Source organism: Panthera onca, chromosome B1 (genome assembly GCF_046562875.1).
Source record: "Panthera onca isolate mPanOnc1 chromosome B1, mPanOnc1 haplotype 2, whole genome shotgun sequence".
Lineage (NCBI taxonomy): Eukaryota > Metazoa > Chordata > Mammalia > Carnivora > Felidae > Panthera > Panthera onca.
In genome coordinates, this window is record NC_138342.1 from 188,772,871 (window position 1) to 188,796,054 (window position 23,184).

Genomic DNA, 23,184 nt, shown 5'->3' on the forward strand with positions numbered 1-23,184 from the left:
ACATTAAGACCCAGAAAATGTAGGCTGTAGTTGGTTCTTTGCCATTTTCTTGCTGAGTTATAGTAAACATATTCACCTCTTTGAGATTCAATTCAATTTAAATAATTTTTGCTCTATTTATATTAAAGGATGATTCTGCATCTCAAGAAGGATAATGCAGTAAAAGTGCTTTAAAATTACAAAGCAGTTTACAAATATGGGTTCTTATTACAGTTCCAAGAGTCATAGTCTAAATTTTTTTACAATGATAATTTCCTTCACAAAAAATGATTGTAGTTCTATTACGTGTGAGTAGTATTATGACTTTCATGGTTTCAGGTCTTACTGTCACAAGCAGATTTCTTGGTTAATAAACTACTTTCCAGGAGAAAAATGAATAGTTCTTTACTAATTGATCAACAGAGATAGATTTTGAGGTAGGTTAATGTATTTAGGATTCTTTTTCCACTCAGTTGGAAGAATTAGACTAACGGGAAGGGAGATGTGTTTCACTTCTAACGTCAAGGACTCAAATCTGAAGATCCTTAGAAAACACACTTCACTTGATTTTAAGAGAAATTTAAGTATATCTCAAATCAGACACAGGTTTGGAAACTGAAGTAATAACATGCACTTGAAAGTACACAGGCAGACAGCAGTTTGCCTAAACTGGTAAGTGCAGAACAGATACCAGGGCTAGAAGGAGGAGAATGAGGAAAAGCAAATAGTCTCAGGAAGGGTAATTGAAAACTGACATTAGCTTTGTGCATACCTGAAAAGGTTCATGTAATAAAAATTCTATAACCATTTTGTTGCTGACTTCCATTGTAATTTTGAGTTCACGAGGGAAATTACAGGCTTCCATGATAGGAATCACATTTCCATCCATTCATTCAATCATCTAACATTCACTGAGGACTCTGTGTGTCTGCCACTTAGTTGGGTACCACAGAGACAAAGGTAAATAAATTGTATTCTCTGTGCTCAAGGGCCTTAATCTATTTTTGAAGGAAGCTTATCTTCAAGTAAAAGAGGTGGCAAAAGGTTTAGAAAAAGAACTCTTAGAGATAATAACAGCAAAAACATTTATTGAGTCCTTAATGTTGTACTGGGCTGTATGCTAAGTACATTGTCATTTAATCCTCAGTGACCCCATGAGATAGTGTTATCCCTGTTTTATGGATCAGGAAACAATTTTAAAGAGATTAAGTTAGGCTAGCCATACCACTGGAAGGTTGTGCTTTGGAATTCTAATATTCTTCCTTATTCTGGTATCTTCTCTACATTATGATCTTCAGCCCAGGTCATGGAAGAAAAGTTACTCAGTATACAATCAACCCATGAGATCATTCCATAAGAATTTAAGTTAATACATATTTGAGGTATATTACAAGAATTATTCTCATTTCATCAGAGTTCTCACTGAAACCACTCAACACAAATGAGAAAGGAGAGAGAGTGGTTACCTCTGCTTCAAGGCTTTCACGTAACTCAACAAATAGAGAGGAGTCACATAGAATTCCTTTTTTCACAGAGTCCTTTAGTAACAAAAGCAATCACTGTTTTTTTTTTTAATATTCCATTGTTGTTCTGAAATACCATAATACTATTATTAATTTGTTGGCTAGCTTTTAAATAAAAACTGGTGATTAGATATTTAGTACCTACCAAGTTAGAAAAATATTATATTGGTAATCTAATTCAGTAGTATCTCTATTTCCATAGTTCCCTTAAAGCAAAAAGCTGAGCTCCATGTACAGTGGCTCAGGCAACACACAGATACACAAGATACTGAAATGTGGGAGATGAATTATTGCCATAAAAACAGTGGTTGGATAAAATCAAAATGAATTCAATGGAAACTATTCAAAGAAGTTGACTTTACGTCCCTTCTAACTAATGGGTAAAAAGTTAACTGTCCCAGCATAGATGTAGATCATAAAAATTATTCCTACCGTTTCCATCAAAAATTCATGTTAAAATTCAAAGAACAAAACTTCTGGGGCGCCTGGGTGGGCAGAGAGAGAGGGAGACACAGAATCCAAAGCAGGCTCCAGGCTCTGAGCTATCAGCCCCCACTGCGGGGCTCGAACTCACAAACTGTGAGATCTTGACCTGAGCCAAAGTCAGAAGCTTAACCAGCTGAGTCCCCCAGGCTCCCCAAGAGGTAGTTTTAAATGTAGTGCTTGAATCAAAAAGTATTTGTAGTCCTAGAATGGCCTACACTGAGTACAGGCACTGAATGAAGCTCCTCTAAAGAAAAACAACCACGTTATTACCTAACTGCTATTGCCTTTAATCGGTAAAAATCACCTGAGTACAGTTCCAAGCAAATGCCATAAGGGACACTGGAATTGCCAGAGCTGACCTTGGGCCAGTCGAGAGACAGCACCCCCACTCTACACACCCTTAGTCTCTCCCACTGCCTGATTTCATAATGTACAATGCAAGCTTTCTTCTCAGACATCGTTTTATCAGACAGCTTCTGGATGCAACTCCTTCAGTCACAAAAGAAATAGGAAGATGAACAACGTGGAACATCAGGGCACATCACATCCACAACACGGTGCCTCGGCTCCTCAGCTCCAGGACCCTCCTCTCTTCTCCCCCTTTCTCGTGGCCACCTCAAGGTCTTTCTTAGTAGACTTACAATCTCTTCTACCCGTCCCCTTCCTCTAAGCTCCCTCCTGGCCTCGGTTCCTTCCTTGGTTTAGCTGACGCCTGAGCAGCTCCCATCAGGATTCCTGTACCCTGGTCTGTCCCACGGCCTGGCTCTTTCTCGGCTCCACGGCAGGAGCCGAGTGCTCCTCCTGCAAACGTATCACAACCATGCCAGTGGGTGTCACCACATTCTCCTGGCCTCCAACCCACAAACTGCACTTAACTCTAAAACAATCTGCCCAGGCCCCCCACCCCCACCCCGGGTGGCTCAGTTAGTTAAGTGTCATGCCATGCTTTCAGCTTGGGTCAGGATCTCATAGAGCCCGAGTCGGGCTCTGTGCTGGCAGCGCGGAGTCCGCTTAGGATTCTCTCTCCCCCTCTCTCTCTGCCCCTCCCCAACTCGTGCTGTGTGTGTGTATGTGTGTGTGCGTGTGTGTGTGTGTGTGTGTCTATTTCTCAAAATATATCAACAAACTTTAAAAAAATTTTAATAAAAAAAATAAAATTGCAACTCCTGTGCTCATATCTTAAAAAACTAAACTAAACTAAATAAATAAAACAATCTGCCCACTTATCCTTGCTAGGCTTCCTCCCCGCTGTGTGGCCGTAGAGCATAAAGACTGAGAGGCTGGTTCCAGTGTCAGAAAAAGCCTGGATCCCTGGTTCATAACCTGACACCTTTAGCAAGTCACTTAACCTCTTTAAAACTGTTTCCTGGTCCACAAAATGGGGCTAAAAGTAACTATCTCATGGGGGTCCCTGTGAGGACTAAATGAGAATATACTTACTATAGTAAGGACTCAATAAATGACTTTGCTAGTATTTTCTCCAATAGTTATTTTTCCCCCAAACTTTTTGCCACCTATCTTCAAATTACCCTCTGCACGGGTCATTGTCTTAACCGTCAGCAATTAACTTGACTTCCTACTTACCGAGAAAGTAGGGGCCAGCTTGAAACATCTGAATTCCCTGCCAACCTCCTAAGAGGTTCTCTCTATACCCTCCCCTTTGTACTTCTTTCCCACTAGTCACAAGCCCAAACCCTCCACCCGTGCTCTGGTCCTGTGTGCCTAGACACCACCCTATCAATCGTTCTCTAGCTGAGACTTTCAGGCCCTTCCGGTCTCCTTTTCAAGATTCCCCTTTAACTCGGAAATGTGTTTACATCTCTCCACTCAACAAAAAGCACCCCCCCCACCCCCAACACACACACAATCCTATCAATGCTCCCTTCCCTTCTTTCCTCCTCAGTCAAGCTTCTAGAGAGCACTGTCCACATACTGTCTCTCCTTCCTCACCTCCTCCTCGCTCTTCACCCACAAGGATATCATTTCTGCCCCCACATCCATCTTTGCCTCCCCAACCACCACTGTCACAAGTCTCCAAAGACCCTCCCAGTTGTCAGACCCAGTGGACACTTCTCGGTCCTCCTTCTGGACCCTTCTGCTACACCTGACGCTACTTGCCACTTACTCCCTGCTTCTCTCTTGCCTCTTCTCTCCTACGCACAGTCTCGGCATTGTTTGCCCTCACACCGCAGTGGACGGCTCCTCGTCGGCCTGCCTTTGCTCCCTGGTTTCAACCATTATAGGCTGTCCTGGGCAGTCTCATCAACCCTGTAGTTTTGACTACCGTGTTGTATCCGGACCGCCAACAAATCTACTCCCTTCATCCTGGCCTCCCCCTCAGATTGCAGACCTGCACACCTAACTGCAGGCTGAACATATCCACAGGCCTCTCAAACTCTACACGGCAAAACCCCACTACCCGCCACTGTTCCAAACCTGCACAAATGGTTCCTGAAGTCATTTATCCTCCCATGCCAGACCCTGGAATTAACCCAGACTTTTCCCTCTCCTCGCCACAATAAACATTTACTGGGCAGAACCGAAAAGCAGGTAAAGCTGACTTACTGGTAAAGGACGGAAGGACAATTGAAATGGGCCTTTAACAAGCAGAAGTGAAAGGGCAGAAACGGGGGCTGTGGCCTTCTCAGAGGCATGTGGTTACTCGCACATACACCACACGAGGGTAAAATCAGGAACAGAAGGTATATAAATTTTTGGATATTTATTTATTTATTTATTTAGAGAGACAGAATGAGGGGGAGAGGGGTAGAGAGAGGGGAGAAAGGATCCAAAGCAGGCTCTGCACGGTCAGCACAGAGCCTGACAAGGGGCTCGATCTCACAAACCATAAGATCATGACCTGAGCCAAAATCAAGCTTAACTGACTGAGCCACCCAGGCGCCCCAAAAGGTAGATTTAAGAATGAGCAGAAGTGTGGAAGACAGGCTAAAAAGACAGGGGAGCCCTAGTCATGAAAACTAGGAAGTACTTATTGTTTTGACTCTAATTTCTTTCCTTTCTAAAGGTTGACCCAGGTCAATCACAGAAATCCTGTCCCCTTGCCCAAACCTAGCCAGTAAGATGTGAGGAGAAGATTGCCAGAGGCATTTGTAGTAACCTTTTCCTTGTTCCCAAAAGGGACTTTCTTCCTCTGGATATCATCTGGTGTGGCTGTGGTACCTGAGGCTGCTACCATCATCTGGCCACTAGTCTAAGAGTTAATCCACCTCAGGAGAGGGCAGAAGAAATACAAGAAATGGTGATGGAGGCTTGACATTCCCCACAAGGGGCCTGTCCTACCTCTAGACCTTTAGATTGTGTATTATTTCTTAATAGATGTCTTTATTGTTTAATAAAAAAAAGGGGGGGGATAGGGATTGGTCACATGTAGAAAACACAGGGGGTCTAAGTTTTTTTCATGTTTATTTATTTTCAAAGAGAGAAAGAGACCATGTAGGGAAGGGGGGCAGGAAGGGGAGGGGCAGAGAAAGGGAGAGAATCCCAAGCAAGCTCCATGCTCGGAGGGCAGAGCCCAACATGGGGCTCAATCTCACCAACTGTGAGATGATGACCTGAGCCAAAATCAAGAGTGGGCGCTTAACCCACTGAGCCACCAGGCGCTCCAAAAACACAGGGTTAAAAACAGTTTAACAGATACCTTTATTATAGGATTTCTCAACGTTAAAATAGAAAGTTTCAAGAACTTAGTTTTTCAAATTTATGTGATGAAACAAGCCTCTCATCCTGCCTCTAGTTTTTGAAGTGTACCTAAAAGAAACTCCAAGAATTAAGCATTTATGGATCATAGTTTAGAAAACTAGTTTTTACCAGAGCAGATGAGAAGAGTGTGTGACTGACTTATGATACAGCACAATGATGACAGTAATACAGGGACAGAAATGTGCTACGGGAATCCAGAGGGATCACTGCCCTTCTCGGACGTTCTCACTCAGAATGGCAGATGGGTTTCACATTATGTGCCAACTCTAGTAAATATTTACTAATTGCCTGGAATACTATATTGAAAAGGATTCTGAGGCCTCATCCAGATTTAGCAGGAAAACAAAAACAGCCTTACTCAATTAGAAATGATCATCATGAGCATAGAAGGGGTAGTTGGGACATGATTCTAGTTCATCCTGAGACTTCTAAAGTGACATCAATTCCTAAACAAATCCTAGAACCATCCCAAAGAATTTCAAATTTTTTTAAACCTCAATCAGGTGAGATTGATCTTTAATAATTAAAAGGGTAATAAAGTGGTTAAGTGTATGGACTCCAGGGTAAGAGAGACCTGGGTTTAATTCTTGGTTCCTCCACTTGCTATGTGGACTGGATACAGTATTCAGCTGCTCTAAACCTAAGTTTTCCCATCTGTAAAATGAGATGAACAGTCCTAACTCACATGGTAGGTTTAAAATTTAAATTAGGTAATACATCCAGCTACACAGAGTATGTACAATAAATATTAAGTTTAGCTACAACAATTACTAAGGCATTTACTCTTTGATATTCATATGTGTCTACTGTATACACAACCATGGACTGGAATGCAATGAATTAAATGGAGACCATACAACCTATTTCCCTGAACCCGTTAACAATGCCAAGATAGGCTACGATAAGCAAGTGGCAAAGATGATTACAAAGCACTGTTCAAAGTGTTACTTGCCTTTAAGACCTATGAAGTAAATAAAGCTAACACCTAAGAGAATTCTCTGCAAAACACACTTTTCCAGATCTCTCCATAGAGAAAGCCAAGAAACAATGACCAAACCAATAGCAACAAGCCTCCTTAACACCTAGAATGAGTTTTATTTTTTTCCCCTGGGGCACAGAACTTTTGGTACTAAAACCAAGACAGTTGGAAGCAAATCAGGTCGGTTGGTCACCCTACAAACAAATAAAGCAAATCAAGTCCCAACAGCTGGGTCCGGGTCTTGGCTGTGCTACTCAGAGCTGAGGCAGAATGAGTTCTTGAAATACCATTTCCCATTAAAAGAAATCAGGGCTCTTTTTGGAGAAATGGCTAAGTCCAGGTGTGAGAAGAAACTGCTCAAGATGAACCTGAAATATCCGGTTATGTCAGACAGCAAGAAAACTCTAAAAACTAATTAGGGTCATATCAAAAGGTAGGGTCATATAGAAAGGTCTCTGGAGCCAACTTCAAAAGGCTCCCATGGGCCAAAGATGGGATTATAGAAGCTTCAAAAAAGATCATTACAACTGATCAAAACCTGTCTATTACGTTCTCATCTGCAAGGTCGTAGTACATTCTTTTTTCAAAACACATAACTAATTGATTACCTTCAAAGGATGTTGGGGAACCAACTCATTATTTTAGAAACTAATAATGGGGGAAAATCTAGCATTTACTCTGCTTTTCTATATGAACTGTATACCACTGTGTAACCAAATAGATGAGGGAAACAGGTCTCTTTTAAAAAAGTATTCAGGGGGGCGCCTGGGTGGCGCAGTCGGTTAAGCGTCCGACTTCAGCCAGGTCACGATCTCGCGGTCCGTGAGTTCGAGCCCCGCGTCAGGCTCTGGGCTGATGGCTCGGAGCCTGGAGCCTGTTTCCGATTCTGTGTCTCCCTCTCTCTCTGCCCCTCCCCCGTTCATGCTCTGTCTCTCTCTGTCCCAAAAATAAATTAAAAAAAAAAAAAAAAAAAAAGAATAAAAAAGTATTCAGGGGCGCCAGCATGGCTCAGTTGGTTAAATGTCTGACTTCGGCTTCGGTTCTCATCTCACCATTCGTGAGTCCAAGCCCCACACCAGGCTTTGCGCTGTGCTGACGGTGCAGAGCCTGTTTGGGATTCTCTCTCCCTCTCTCTCTCTCTGCCCCTCCCCGACTTGTTCTTTCTCTCTCTCTCTCCAAGTGACTAAATAAACTTAAAAAAAAAAATTTAAGGGGCGCCTGGGTGGCGCAGTCGGTTAAGCGTCCGACTTCAGCCAGGTCACGATCTCGCGGTCCGTGAGTTCGAGCCCCGCGTCGGTCTCTGGGCTGATGGCTTGGAGCCTGGAGCCTGTTTCCGATTCTGTGTCTCCCTCTCTCTCTGCCCCTCCCCCGTTCATGCTCTGTCTCTCTCTGTCCCAAAAATAAATTAAAAACGTTGAAAAAAAAAATTAAAAAAAAAAAATTTAATTAAAAAAAAGTATTCAAAGCAATAAATGAAAAGTAAATGACAGAATTTGAACATTACCACTTTGTCACCCCCAACAAATTAGTGGATCTAGCTATCAACCATCAGCAGCTACTAATATAACCAAAAGTCAGTAAGATGTTTTGTGTCTCCCAATGAAAGATCACACCACCACCTATAGTCTGTCAAATGGATCGAACACAAGTTTGATCACAGCTCTGGATCCAGCTGCCAATTTGCGGGACATACAAAGGAGAGGACATGTTGAACTGCATCATTCACGTGTAATCAGCAAAATCCAGACCACAGGATACTCCACAGGACAAATGCTCCAGGTTCTTCACAAATAAATTGCAAAGCAAGGACAGAGGATAAGAGGATAAGGATATCCCATAAGGAAAAGGATAGAGGAGAAACTAATTTTTTTTTAATGGGGGAAAAAAACCTATCATGTCCACTGATGCACATTTGAGTGATAACACCATAACAACATGCAAGGAAGTGAATACTATAAAGTCAAGAGTTACTTAAGTGGAAGAGGAGGGGCTGACATTGGGTGGAAATACAGAGGGGCTTCTGGAGTTTCTGGAAGTTCCAAGGGCGTGCTCTTTATGATCATTCATCATACATTTATTTTCTGTGATTTTCTGAATCTGCATTTGTTATTTTACAATAAAAAGGTTTTTTTAAAAGTGATAGTGCAAAATCTACTATTTAACACCTCCTATATTCAAAACACTTTTACAAATATTAGAATTTGTATTTTCAAATACTATAACATTGTTCCAAATAACCCTTGAAAAGTATTTATTATCTCCATTTTTCATATAAGGAGACTGAGCTCTAGAAATGTTTTTTTAAAACGTATTTTAATGTTTATTATTTACTTTTGAGAGAGACAGAGACAGAGCACAAGTAGGGGAGGGGCAGTGAGAGAGGGAGACATAGGATCCAAAGCAGGCTCCAGTCTTTGAGCAGTCAGCACAGAACATAATGTGGGGCTCGAGACCACAAACGGTGAGATCATGACCTGAGCCGAAATCGGACACTTAGCCAACTGAGCCACCCAGGCATGAGGTCCAGAAATCTTAAGCAGGTTGCCCATACTCACAGTTATTAGGGCAGAGCCATGATTCAAATTCAGAAGAGTGGCTCCAAAACCATTATCTTATTGTCAATGCTCTATTAATGCCCAGTTATTTATTTGGTCAAGAAAGATTTATTGCTCACCTACTAAATCATGCTCTTAAAGATACAGGGGAGTTTCTGCCTTTGTGGAGATCAAGACAGACAAGGAATCATCCAAGGGAATATAAAATTACAGCCGTTGGTAGGTACAGTAAGGAAAAGGTATGTGGTGCCAGGAGAATCCACACAGCAGAGGGGGAGACTCTCCCTGCACAAGTGATGACTGAGGTCTGGGGAAGCAGTTCACTAAGCAAGGGGGCAGTGGGCTGCTCCACGCAAAGGAGGCAATGTACAAAGTCGCCAGTGATGGAGGGAGCATGGCCCTTTAAGGATGGAGTATGAGGATGAAGGTAGTGAAGACAGAGGAGGCTGAAGAGCTGGGAAGAGCAGGAAGCCACTAGCGGATTTTAATTAAGCCTGTTGCTGAAGATGGATTGAATTAGGTTTGCATTTTTAAAATGGCAACAAGGTCAGGGCGCCTGAGTGGCTCAATCGGTTAAGCATCTGACTTCAGCTCAGGTCATGATCTCGCACTCTGTGAGTTCGAGCCCCATGTCAGGCTCTGGACTGACAGCTCAGAGCCTGGAGCCTGCTTCAGGTTCTGTGTCTCCCTCTCTCTCTTCCCCTCACCTGCTCATGTGTGCACGCGTTCTCTCTCTCTCAAAAATAAAGATTTTAAAAATTTAAAAAATAAAAAATATAAATAAAATGCCAACAAGGATACAGAGAGAGGAGTTGAAAGGCTACTGCAGCCATCTAGGTGAGACATGATGGCAACTGGGACAAAGCAGAAGAGATGGAAAGAAGGGGATGGGTGCAAGACACTCAAGAGGTAAGAAGGCAGGACCTGATGATGGACAGCATATGCACAGTGAGGAGAAGGAGATGTCCAGGGAACTCAAAGCCTTCTGGCCATGGGACCTGACTTTTGGAGGTGCCAGTCGTGGACATAAAGGACAATGGAAGAGGGATGGGGACACTTGGACTAGCTGAGTTTCAGGCACCACGACAAATGCCAAATGGAAATGTCAAGTCAAGCAGTTGAATAAATGAGTCTGAGGCCCAAAGAAAGAGAGGAATAAATCTCTAATCCTGAGTGTAGGGATGGTTTTTACGGGGGCTCAAGGATGAGACTGCCTAAGAGTGAGATAATAAAAAAAGAAAACTCAAGAACAACCATAATTCAAATCAGGAAAACAAAGCAACTTCCTGAATTTATCTAGAGATGATCATCTCAGAAAGGTTTAATGAAACAGGAAAAAAGAAAATCAGAAGGAAAAAGAGATTAACTGTCTCAGAAAAAACACACTGAAATTTCTGGAATACTTAAAGATGTTAATTCCATGTGTAACAAGTTGGCAAAGCCTGCATGCAGCCCTCAGGTAGATATTTTAAGAACTAACTTGCACAGGGTAATGAGACCTTCTGCGAGGTGGCTTGTAGATATGGGCTCAAGGCTACAGACAGAAAGCTTTGATGCTAGGAAAGAAAGCTCTGGCTTCCCAGGGCTGCTCCTGGCCAGGTGGACAAAAGGGAAGGGGCTGTCTTCCAGGAAATGCCAACAGGAGCATTCGTTCCTCAGCTTCTGTAACAAGGTGAAAAAAATTTTGAGATGCACACCCTAGAGAAACGGGGCAACACTTCAGCTGCTATGAAGTACATAATGGGGCTTTGGCTCAGAGGAAGCACACCTGGATATCCAGCTTTGGGGGATTGAAACCCTAGTTGCCCAAAAAGAAATGTGGTTTTTCACAGACTGACAGTGGTGATGGCAGAGAGGCCTCTCTCCAATGCTTTGAAGGCACCAGAAATGAAGGAATATAAATGAGCTTATTCACAAATACAGAAGACACTGCCTATGGACTCTCAGAAGTCTGGGGAGGGGCAGCTAGGGGCACTGCAGACCAAGGTTCTGCATGAGCAGACAGAAGCAAACACCTGTAAAATTTTAGTTACTACCATTAATGTAAAGTCACTCATACACACAGGTGGTTGAGAACTACAGAAATTCAGGTTACTTTAGAAATAAGTATTTGTAGGGGTGCCTGGGTGGCTCAGTCGGTTAAGTGTCCGACTCTTGGCTTTGGCTCAGGTCACGATCTCTCGGTTTCATGGGTTCAAGCTCTGCATTGGGCTCTGTGCTGGCAGCACAGAACCTGCTTGGGATTCTGTCTCCCTCTCTCTCTGCCTCCTCCCCACCTGCACTGTCTCTGTCTCTCTCAAATAAAATTTTAAAAAATGTATTAAAAAAAAAAAGGAAAGAAAGAAGTATTCGCAAAAACTTACCTAATTTTCCAAGAGCAGTATTCTACACTACAACTGAAAGCTTACTAAATAGATCCCAGTGGCCTAAACAAGTTCACGTTTCTTATCCTAAACATGCACAATTCATTCCTTTTCCTCCTTGGCCCCAGAGGCATTTTATCTGGAGTTACCATATTCGTTTTTCTTCACATCCAGCTCTTAGCTATTCAGACGCGGAAACCCCAGGCTGGCTGACAAATGTACCAGGACTGGTCAGTGCCCGTAGTAACCGCACAGAACAGGTCAGGCCCAGGGACACAGCAGGCACACCTCACACTCCCAACTGCATTCTCCCAAAGCAGAATCTGAGCTGAGAAACCCACCAAAATACAACCAAATCGGTTCCCTGGGCTTTCTGGAAAGCTCCACTGTGTTCGGAGAAACTATACAAGCACACAGCCCAGGGCTGACACAGGATATGGAAATAAGTAACTGGGCCTGGGCTCAGGGTACCCAGGAAGAGCCCTTGAGAAGGGCTGCCGATCACACCTATCATTCCCACCCACGCCCCCAACCCTAGTTTAGAAAGTGACCTAAGAGGGAAGGGTAAAAAAAATAAGTTCCAAGTTTGCAATTTTTTTTTTCCAAAAGCAAAGGTGCAACTTTTTTGTTTGACACAAGTCTGTACGCTATTATTTTAATATTTAAAGCCTTCTACAGACAATGTTCATTTTCTAAGCCTGAGCCTTTAGTACTAAACCTGCTGAGTCACCTTTTTAGTACAATTATGTGCATGATTCTGACTATAAGAACTCACATTTTCAGGAATCTGGGGGTACTCCCTACCCCCAAAACTATAAGGTTGGGAAATGAAACATAAGAGATTTTCAAGAAGGCAACATTCAATCATGAAGGTGACATCACAGCATGCTCCCAAAACAAAAGCAGCTTGAGATAGAAGACAGTGAGAAATCAACCTCCCAGGAAATGACCAGAATTTAGGCTCCAAGGAGAACATTCAAGCTTGGAAACTGTGTTCATTTTGTGAACAAGACAATCCTTTGTTTGGGGGCTGAATTTACTGTTTTGTTTGTTTATTGGGGGGGGGGGGGCGGGGGCATGTGTTAGTTGGGGAGAGGAGAAGGGGAAGTGTGTGTGGGAGAGAGGGGAGAGGGGGGGAGAGAGGGGAGAGGGGGGGAGAGAGGGGAGAGGGGGGGAGAGAGGGGAGAGGTGGGGAGAGAGGGGAGAGGGGGGAGAGAGAGGGGGAGAGGGGGAGGGGGGAGAGAGAGGGGGAGAGGGGGAGGGGGGAGAGAGAGAGAGAGAGAGAGAGAGAGGGAGAGAGAATCTCAAGCAGGCTCCATGCTCAGGGCAGAGCCAAATGTGGGGCGCGATCCCACGACTCTGAGCTCATGACCTGGGCTGAAATCAACAGTCAGATGCCTAAGTGACTGGGTCACCCAGGTGCCCCGAAATTTACTGTTTACAGAGAATGTTAGGACACTCCTGAAAAGATTCTTAGACCTGTCTGTAATGATAACTAATGATATTTTACATCAAATAAAAAGCTCACTCAAATTTATTGCCTTTTATCTCCATTCACACAGCCTCATTAACTCTCACTTTTTACCACTGCATTTAACATGGTATTTTCTCCTCCTGAGTTTATCCCAATCACTTTCCATTTAACATTTGTAAAGCCCAGCTCTGAGGCTATCACTCCTGTCTCAGGAAATGCCAATAGCTGCCATGCCCACAGACTAAAATCCAGTTTTACTCTCGATTGAAGACTTCTACAACGTGGCCCAAAGTACCTTTGCAATCCTAGCTCCTGTGATTCATCTCGTATACTCAGGGGCAACTCAAATCCTAAATGGTACATGTACTCTGTCGACAGTTTGCTTTGTTTACTTTTTGTAAATTTGTTTACTTTTTCATAAATTATGAAAATAAAAATTGTTTCCTTTAGACAGTCTGGTAAATTCAAATAAACACTTTCTTCACTTCTTAGCATACATGTCCTGTGTTTGATGAGCATTATTATGTTCTAGGTTTAATCATGTATCTTCCTACTTAGAAGTTATCATTCCTATATAACTTGTTTCCTAATCTTAAGAAATAATGCCTTCACAATGAAGATCTAAAAAATAACTGTCCTATATGTGTTATTATTGTTTTTGTATCAAGAGATTATAGGTGTCCAAAACTTCTCTCTTTGAATATATATTTGTGTTTTCTTGTATATGCATAATATATATATGGAAGAATAAACAACTATTAATATTGTCTATAGGGAAAATTTCACTGTATACCCTTTTACACTTTTTTTTAAAAAACGTGAATGTTATCATCTGCATAAAAAATTTAAAAATTATGAATAGTGTGAATTTAAAGGAAAACAACCTTTATACCAGACAGTTAGGGAGGATCCTGTGATTTAAGGGGTTCTCAAAAAGCCATCTTCCTCAAAAACATTTTTCCCACTATCCACCATGACTTAAATCGTCTAGTTAAAACTTTAGCAAACAAATATTCTGAAGTAAGTATATTATGCCATTATCCATTATCAAATTATTGAGGATTACTTTATCACATTAGCATAATAAAGGAAAGTCACAAAGAGGCTGTGTATAGTCTCCCTAATTCCTGTTTCTTTTCCTTTTTCCCCTCAAGTAACTAAATTAAGTTTGTTTTACTCAAAGAACTTTTGTATTTGTAAAAGAACTCATTTAGGAATTCTAAAAGTCCTACCCAAGCCAACTGGCACCATGGATTGCTGTGTGAATATTGTACTGTCTCTATAAACATCTGCCTTCCCATCCAGTCTTCTCTATCAATCCAATCTACTCAGCCTGAGAGGGCAGGGACAGGGAGATTCTTGTTCATCTGTGAATCCTCCCCAACGCTAAAAACATGGCCCTGCATTTCCAGAAAGCAATTTCCCAAGCTCTTAATGAGCTTACTGCAAGGTTCTGACCCTTCTCCAGGATGCTGGGGTTATAATTTTAAACCTAAAAATGTGAGTAGGGGCACCTGGGTGGCTCAGTCCATTAAGCATCCGACTTCGGTTCAGGTCATGATCTCACAGTTTGTGAGTTTGAGCCTGGCCTCGGGCTCTGTGTTGACAGCTCAGAGCCTGGAACCTTTAGATTCTGTGTCTTCCTCGCTCTCTCTCTGCCCCTCTCCCCTCGTGCTTTTGTCTCTCTCTCTCTCTCTCAAAAATAACATGTAAAAAAATATTTTTAAGAAAAAAATTTAAAAAACAGTCAGTAGAATACTTAAATTTGCTATCGTCTCAAACAATAATCCATTTACACAGGCAAAACTGATCTATTGAGAGCCTACCACGTGCCTGGCACAGGCACTGAGCAGCTAGGCAAAAAGTGATCTAACAAGATCATAATAGCGGCTATTTAACAGGTACTCAGTAAATGCTTGTTAGATTTGATAAACCACTTGAACTTTTCTATCTGCCTGAACTTTGAAGTCTTTCATTAATGTTTTCTTCATATAGTAGTGGACTTTGGTTTCCCACATGCTATTAAGCATTTCACTTTTGTGGATATTCTCGTGTCGGCCTTCTGACCATCGTTAATTACTTAGTTTTGAATTTATGGAACACAAATCAAGAAACATCCAACAAGTTACAGTGCAAAAGAGAAAATCCATACTATATGTGAATAATTGATGGGTAGAGAAGCTATTCTGTTATCTTCCTATTGTCAAAACGTAAGAAATAATTTTCCTTTTTTCCATTATATGAAGATGCGCTTTGTATTGCTGGTCCAGTAATGAAACTAAGTTTTCTAAACTACTAACTGGCTTCTGCCATATTTCTCTTTCCGTTGCCTTGGTTAGATGAGGTACTAAGGTCAAGTTAACTGTGACCAGTGAATTGGAGGCTCTTGGTCCAGGTAAGTTAACCGGGCTGGCGCAAGACCAAACACAACCTTGGACGGGGAACGCCACGCTATGACAGCCTACTCAACAAAGGTGGGCTAACAACTGTTAGTTACCCCGGGGCAGGCCAACCCCACAGCACCACAGCTCCAGTGTGCTTGCTGGCCTGCCACAAAGTCCACGTTTCTCTAAGTGGGGCCCAGAGAGCAACTGTCAAGACCTTCCTGACCTTACAGAAAAGCTTCCTCAGAACCCGAATACACCACTGGATATTATTTCTACCTGAGTTGAAAATTATTGTTACTACTTTAATCGGCAGTAATTCCCACCCAAATGAAACAAAAATTCTTGCACATAGCAGATGCCCAACAACTACTACTACTGGATTAACTGGAGGGGGAAAAGCATGAAGTAGTGAGAACAGACAATCTTATCATCATCTGCAAACACTCCCTGAGCCCCTGCTAGATACAGGTATAGCAAAAGGTGTCAATCAGGGGTCCTAATCACATGGAGTTTACAGCCAATAACTACACTGTGAGACACACAGAAGCATTTTAGACACTCCCTGACACAAAAACCACTTTTCGCTTTCAGTGTGGCTTTTTTAGCTGCCTACTTTTAACGATGTATGCATTTTTTTTCCCTCTATAGGAGACCAAAAAGAAAACAAAGGGGGAAGGAAGGATGGACAGCTAGAAGGACAGCATTTTAGAAGACTCTAAAATGTGTGAGAACAAATGACGATTCCTTCCTTCATGCTGAATCAAAATTTCTGTAGTAATGTACTCACTGTATCTTACAGAGGCACCATTTGGTTTACTACTCAACAGCCTCCCCCTCCACATATGTTAGATGACCTGTGTGGTCCAGCTGCTACCCCCACAGAACTGACAGATATTTTACACTACACCACGTGCTTATGCTTCCATTCATAAAGAACAGAGCATTAAAAAAAACAAAATAAAACTAAACACAAATTAGAAATACAGCACAACTAAAGGCTTGAGTAAATAGCACCAGTACTGTTAAAAAAAATATAAAATTTTATGTGAAAAATCTGCATTTCAATTACAATACAGACTTGGAAAGTAAAGTTTCTAATGTACTTACTTTCTCGTTAAAGACTATTATAAGGATCCAAGTTCAAAAAAAATGACCAATGATCTACTTTCCATAAATTACATTTCACTTCTTCTAGTACCTGAAATCTTCAGGATTACATATGCTGCTTCATGTTCTGTCACCTTTAAAGTACTATTTTCTCTGGGCGCCTGGGTGGTTCAGTTAAGCGTCCAACTTCGGCTCAGGTCATGATCTCGAGGTTCACAAGTTCAAGCCTTGCGTTGAACTCTGTGCTGACAGCTCAGAGCCTGGAGCCTGCTTCAGAGTCTCCTCCTCGCTCCCCACCTGCACTCTACCTCTCTCAAAAATAAACATTAAAAAAATAACAAAATACTATTTTCTCTAATTCCTCTACTAAACCATCTTTCTGGATGCTAATCCAAGTTTTATCTACCCAGAAGTATAAGTGAGTTGGGAGGTTTGAGGAAATGTATTTTCCAGGAAATAGGATGGTAACTAACCCACAACATGCAGCTTCTAGGCCTTCAGAGGACTAGAATACTACAGGATTTTGACCCTGACCTCACCATCTAAACTTCCTGCTCCCACTTACTAGGCACTCTTAATCACTTAACTCTTATTTTTTGTTTCAAAAGCATTTATCACTAACAAAAAATATCTCCTTTGTTGTCTGATCTCCCATAAGACTATAATCTCCAGAGAGTAGGGCTTTTGTGTGTCTCACTGATTCAACCCCAGCTTGCAGAATAATACTTGGCTCATATAAAACACTCAGTAGGGGAGCCTGGGTGGCTGGGTTGGTTGAGCTTCCAACTTCCGCTCAGGTCAGGACCTCAGGATCTGTGAGCTGGAGCCGGGCGTTGGGCTCACTGCTGTCTGCATACAGCCCTCTTCAAATCCTCTGTCCCCTTTTCTCTCTCTGCCCCTCCCATGCTCATGCTCTCTCAACCATAAATACAACATCAAAAAAACCAAACTCGATAAACACATATGGAGTAAATTATTTCTTACAATACTCAAAAGAAATGGAACATCATTTACAAATCAATAAGCCAACTAGTAAAATCTTTGGATCCTTATTTTTGTCATTGTAGAAAAAAATCATGAGAAAAAACACACCTGCTTACCAACTCTTGCTAAATTAGATATGAAAAAAATGGATAGTTAAATGAAGGTTTTTAAAGGAAATAAACACTACTAATTTTTTTAGACTACCAGGGAAACAGAAGTTCCTATACCTTAATATACTGAATTCCTGATGGATTTACAGAGTGAGGATGCCTGACTTCCTTCCCTACAACCCTCCAGCCATTATCTCAGGGCTGCATTTCGAACCGACAGACTCAGGACAGGGTAATTTTGGCGAAGAGTGTGATGATTTTTACAAGAGTAAGTGGATCATATCATAAGCAAATACAAAACCCAGAGGATAATGATCCCTCTAACAAATATCCTTATGAACCACTGCCATTTCCCTTACCGGAATGTGCTTAGGCAACTTCAATTTCATGACAGTATCATTCAGTCCAGCAGCTAGTGCCACATTATGTTGTGTATTGATCTGTTGTGATTTCAAATCCATATTGTTTTGAATTGAGGTTGTTTTGATCTAGTTTGAGAAACCATGTCAAGATGATATCTGCAGAACTGTTGTGCTGAGTGCTTCTCCATATGAATATATGGATGAATAAGTATGATGTAATGGGCTTTAAATACCAGCAGTTTGTGTGGTCCTACCCAGAGTGTTCAGGCGGGGCAAGGCTACTCTTTGCCGATCTAAACAGCTCTCTGTAGATCTTAAGACACTTGCTCCTGTTGTGGTCAGGCAACCCCCGGTCAGCAGGGGTGTTAAACCATACAGCAGTCTTGAGAAGGGAAGGGACATCTGTTCCTGCCTTCCTGAGGGTATTTCTCACAGGCAGTGGTACAGGCTGTGTAACTGTCCCCAAAGTACTAACCTGCAGGGCAGCCAGCCCTGCCTACCAACACCAATGCCACTGTCACTAGCTACATGTCCCAGCAGCTAATACCCAACTTTTGGTTGAAAGGACTTACTCTACCAAGAACCAACTCCTAGAGAGGCACACCTCAAATAAATCTGGACTTTATTTCTCCACTGCCTGGAACAACAGTATAATTCACCTATCATGGGTCTGTGGGGTTTGTTATTTCCTTACCGGATTATTGAGAGACACTACCCTGTAACTTAGGGCTTATGAAATAGAACTCATAATTATATTTCCGCAGTAGAAGTTATAATTCCCATAGTAAACCCGTGTTAAATACATTATTAGCAGAAACAAATCTCAGGCTCGGCATAATGTGCCCCGAACAAAACAAGCTACAACAGAATCAAGTTTCATTATTTGATTTAAAGGGTTACGTATGAGAGAAAGCTGGGAGGCTGAGCAAGTAGCGGTGTGGCACTAAGGAAGAGAAGAGCTCATTTGAAACACTCTCACTTCCTAGATTTTCTAACCACCGCCCTGCTGTCCCACCCCTCCCTGGGATACCTTTGCTTTTGTTGCAGACTGAAGTGTTATCTGACATCCCCTTTCAAAATCACAGAAACTAGCTGGGGCTGCGTTCTCAACATGGTGGAAGACAGGATGCCGCGGTAAGAAGTGTCCACAGCCTCGGGTGAGAGGTCCCGGCAGGGCGAGCTAAGCCAGACGAGCCTGTCTGAGCAAGTTTCCGCACCGGTGAAAGGTCAGAAAGTTACCTCTCCCAGAAAACGGTTAGAAGCAGCAAACACCATGATCCGCACAGGGCGCAGCGCGTGCGTACAGGGGGGGACTCCCCTCGCCAACTGCAGAGCGACATTCAAGATTTGGATTATTCAGCTAGCAAGGTTGTGCCTGAGGATGGTTGTGGAGCAACTACACTGCCTAACAACGTGCATCTCGGCGAGCATCCCGCAAGCTCGGAGGAGCCCCGAGCCCGCCCCCTCTCCCCCCACCCCCCACCGGCGCGGGCCGAGGGAACGCTCGCAGCTACCCGCCGGGCCGACCAACCCCAGCCGGGTCTCTCTCCGGGAGGCCAGGCAGAGGGGACCGGCCACGCCGCCGCCACCCGGGGCTCCGAGAGCGGGCGGCGGGCACCGGAAGCGGGGAGGGCCCGGCCGAGGCCCCGAGCGCGCGAGGCAGCGGGGACACCGGTACTTACCCCCGGCCCGCGGCGGGCGGCCGCGGCCAGCCGTCTCCAGGTGGCGACGAAGTCGGGCGGCGGGGCTCGCCGGCTCCGGCAGACGAGGGAGAACAGGGTTCCCAAGAGGAAGGCGGCCGCGGCGCAGCCCAGGTACAGGCTGAGCCGGAGCAGGACGGTGCACGGCCCCGCGCCTCCGGCCGCCTGCCAGCAACCGGGCCCCAGGCAGGAGAGGCACACGGCGGCGAGTGCGGCCACCGCCACTGACACTCGCCAGCTCCAGCCGCCAGGGCTCCCCGGCGCCGCCGCGTCTTCCCGGGCGTCCGGCCGCCGCTCGCCCGGGGCGCCCGGGGCTGGGCGGCCAACGGTGGCCGCTGCCGGCACGAGGCTGAGGCCGGCGCCGCTGCTGTCGGTGGCATCGGGGTGCATGCTGCTTCCTGTACCGCTAAGGACAGGCACATCTCCTGCCCTGCTGTCCCCCGGCGCTGCCCTGGACGGTGGCCTCTGCGCGGCGCCCCCTCCCCTCGCCGCTCCCGCCGCCGCCGCCGCCGCCGCCGCTCCGGAGGCACAGGCAGTCCGCGCTCATGCCCTCGCCGGCGGCCCACCGAGGGAACGGCTCCAACAGACGCCGCCGAGCTCCTCTCAGCGACCCCTCAGCGCCGCCACCCGGCGCCGGCCCCGCAGCCCGTCCGGCCGGGCGCGCCCAGGTAGCCGGACCGCGTTGTGACTTAAGCTGGCGAAGCCAGAGGCGGAGCGGGGGCGGGAGCGGCCCGGAGGTGCTCGTCAGGCGGGGGGCGGAGAGCGACCGCGGCCCGCTGAGTGACAGGTGGGAGGTGCCCGGCCTCGCCCGGCCCCCGCCGCCCACCCGCGGCGCGGGGGCGGGGTCCAAGCGCCACCGCCCCTCAGGGGAGGGGGCGCGGCCAATCGCTGGGAAAACTGCTAGGTCCCCGCCCTCCTCCTCCCCTCCCCCCAGGGTACCGTCAGAGGATGGAAAATTTTGCCGCAGGTGTCGGAAGCGCTTGTAATTAATTCTCCGGCTCAGGTGATCCCTTAATCCTCGCTCTGGGCTCTTCACTGACAAGTAACCTCTTCGCCTGCTTAGGGCTCCCCAAATGTCTGCCTTATTTTCACCTGCTGTTTAGATTCGGGGGGCAAGCCATTCCTAAGCCTCACTTTTGACACAGGTTCCCTCAACGACCTTCCTTTCCCCACCCAGCCGCCTCAGGGAAGGGATCGACGAATGTGGAAGAGGAATGAAGCCTGCAGCTGCTAGTTATGGAAAGGCCCAGAGAAGTGGGCCTAGTGCCAGGGAGTGTACACAGCTGCCATAATCACTTTGGCTCCAAGTCCCTATATTTTTGTTACCAGAGATTCAGTACAAATGTTATTACCCACGCAAGTGAAAGCGGTCCAAATCGTTTTTAGAGAACGTATTTTCCTATTCTCCTATCATGGTCCCGTCGTTAATATACAGATAATGTTTACTGAAAAAAATGTTGGTAATGCTAGATAAATGCTAGTAAATTACTACTAGGACCAAGAAAGCAGCAGCTGTATCTTTAATAGCTAAAAAGAATTGGAAAGGAAACGAAGGAATTCTGAAGAGATTAATGATTTAAAAGGATGGGTGATAGGGCAAATCCGGAATAGAAGAAAGGGAAGGAGAGGTAAACAGACTGAGAGAGGCAGTGAGAAAGGACACGGGCAACAAAAGCAAAGTCTCAAAACTCTCTTCAAGTAGGAGTCCCGAAGAATGTCAACAGTTTAACAGCACTATTGTTTTCCAATAAAATGATTTATATCCTGCTTCCCAGGGAGCAAAGTTAAGAAAAATAAGCATAGTTAAGAAAAATAAGAAAAATAAGCATAGTTAAGAAAAATAAGCACCCAATGCCACTGGGTGGCTCAGTCGGTTAGGCATCCGACTTTGGCTCAGGTCATGATCTCACAGTTCATGAGATCGAGCCCCGCATCTGGCTCTGGGCTGACAGCTTAGAGCCTGGAGCTTGCTTCAAATTCTACGTCTCCCTCTCTCTCTGCTCCTCCCCAGCTCATGCTCTGTCTCTCTCCTTCAATAATAAATAGAAACATGAAAAAAAAATTCATAAAGAAAAATAAGCATTAAAATAATATTTTCAAATTCCTCTGACTATACTGTTTTTCAATAAGGAATCATCTGTCATTATTTCAACAAAGAAAAAAACATTCATATGAAGTAAGATATTTGGTGGATATTCTTTGTGTTTTTACTATTTTTTAATTTTCTTTTCTTGTAAGTATTGTTTTATGAAGAATAATTTACATACAATGAGCTGTGCAATTGATTTTTATATCTACCAATTTATTTGTTGTTTCAAGTTTTTATTTAAATTCCAGTTAGTTGTTTATTCTTTTAAAACAAAGTATTCCAAAGGTTATTATCAAGAAGACATACTGGAAATATGGTGTGTCGATCATCTATTGTCACATAACGAACTACCACCAAATAACCACTTTATTTGCTTATGATTTTGTGGGTCAGCAATTTGGGCTGGGGTCATTAGGCAATTCTGCTCTTGCCTCCGGTAACTAATGAAACTATGGTCTCCTGGTGCACAGGCTGGGCTATTTGGTCTATGGAGTCTGTTGAGATGGCTCGTCTCTGCTTCCTGTGTACTTATCCTCCAAAGGTCAGCTTGCCCTTCTTCACATGACAGTTTCAGGGATGCCCTGTGCAAATTCTTCTTAAGCTTTTGCTTGCATTACATTTGCTAATGTCCCATTGGCCAAAGCAAACATATGGCCCAGCCAGTAATTAAACAGGGAGTGGTCTACACATGGACTTAAATATAGAGAGCTATAATTCATTGGTTGTATTACTTTAACAACCTACCTCAGTTTGCTCGACAGAATACACTAATCAGTTTCTCATGGATAATCTGGCTGCTCACCCAAATCAGTGGTATCCAATGACTTATCACTGCAAATATGTTAAAGTTCACATTTCTTTTCCCTGGAATTAATAGTTCTTCATAATCTAATTCCATTTATCTATAAGATAAAGAAAAGGACCTAAGTAAGGATAGGGACAAGGGAGACAGTATTTAATTATGTTTGCCAGTAAAGAGTTTGGCAATAGAGCTTTATCATTTACCTTTATTTTACTCTAATATTTTCAAGTTATGAAACATAAAGCAAAAAAAAAACTGCACTCGCTTGGCTTTTTTTTTAACGTTTATTTATTTTTCAGAGAGAAAGAGACAGAGTGCAACCAGGGGAGGGGCAGAGAGAGAGGGAGATGCAGAATCTTAAACAGGCTCCAGGCTCCGAGCTGTCAGCACAGAGGCCAACGCAGGGCTCCAACCTACGAACCGTGGGATCATGACCTGAGCCGAAGCCGGACACAACCAACTGAGCCACCCAGGTGCCCCGCACTCACTTAGATTTTAATAGCCAGTATTATTGGGCAGCAGATTATAAAGAAAGAATGTAAATTGTGTTAACTTATTATCTAA

The 23,184-nt window shown here is 44.0% G+C and overlaps 1 protein-coding gene across 5 annotated transcripts in view; it reads right to left on the minus strand.

Moving 5' to 3' along the window:
- SNX25 (sorting nexin 25) overlaps positions 1 to 20,230 on the minus strand; it is a 131,704-nt gene extending 111,474 nt beyond the window's left edge. For 4 of the 5 annotated variants that reach the window (XR_013555005.2, XM_078445293.2, XM_078445294.2 and 1 more), the window contains exon 1: positions 19,712 to 20,230. Coding sequence is in view for 3 of the 5 variants with exons in the window: in XM_078445293.2 (XP_078301419.2) it covers positions 19,712 to 20,119 (408 nt within the window). In the remaining 2 variants the exon portion in view is untranslated. Of the gene's footprint in view, positions 1 to 19,059; positions 19,647 to 19,711 lie in introns of those variants that run through there. The other variant, XM_078445295.2, reaches the window with a different exon arrangement.
- Between the last annotated feature and the right edge of the window lie 2,954 nt (positions 20,231 to 23,184).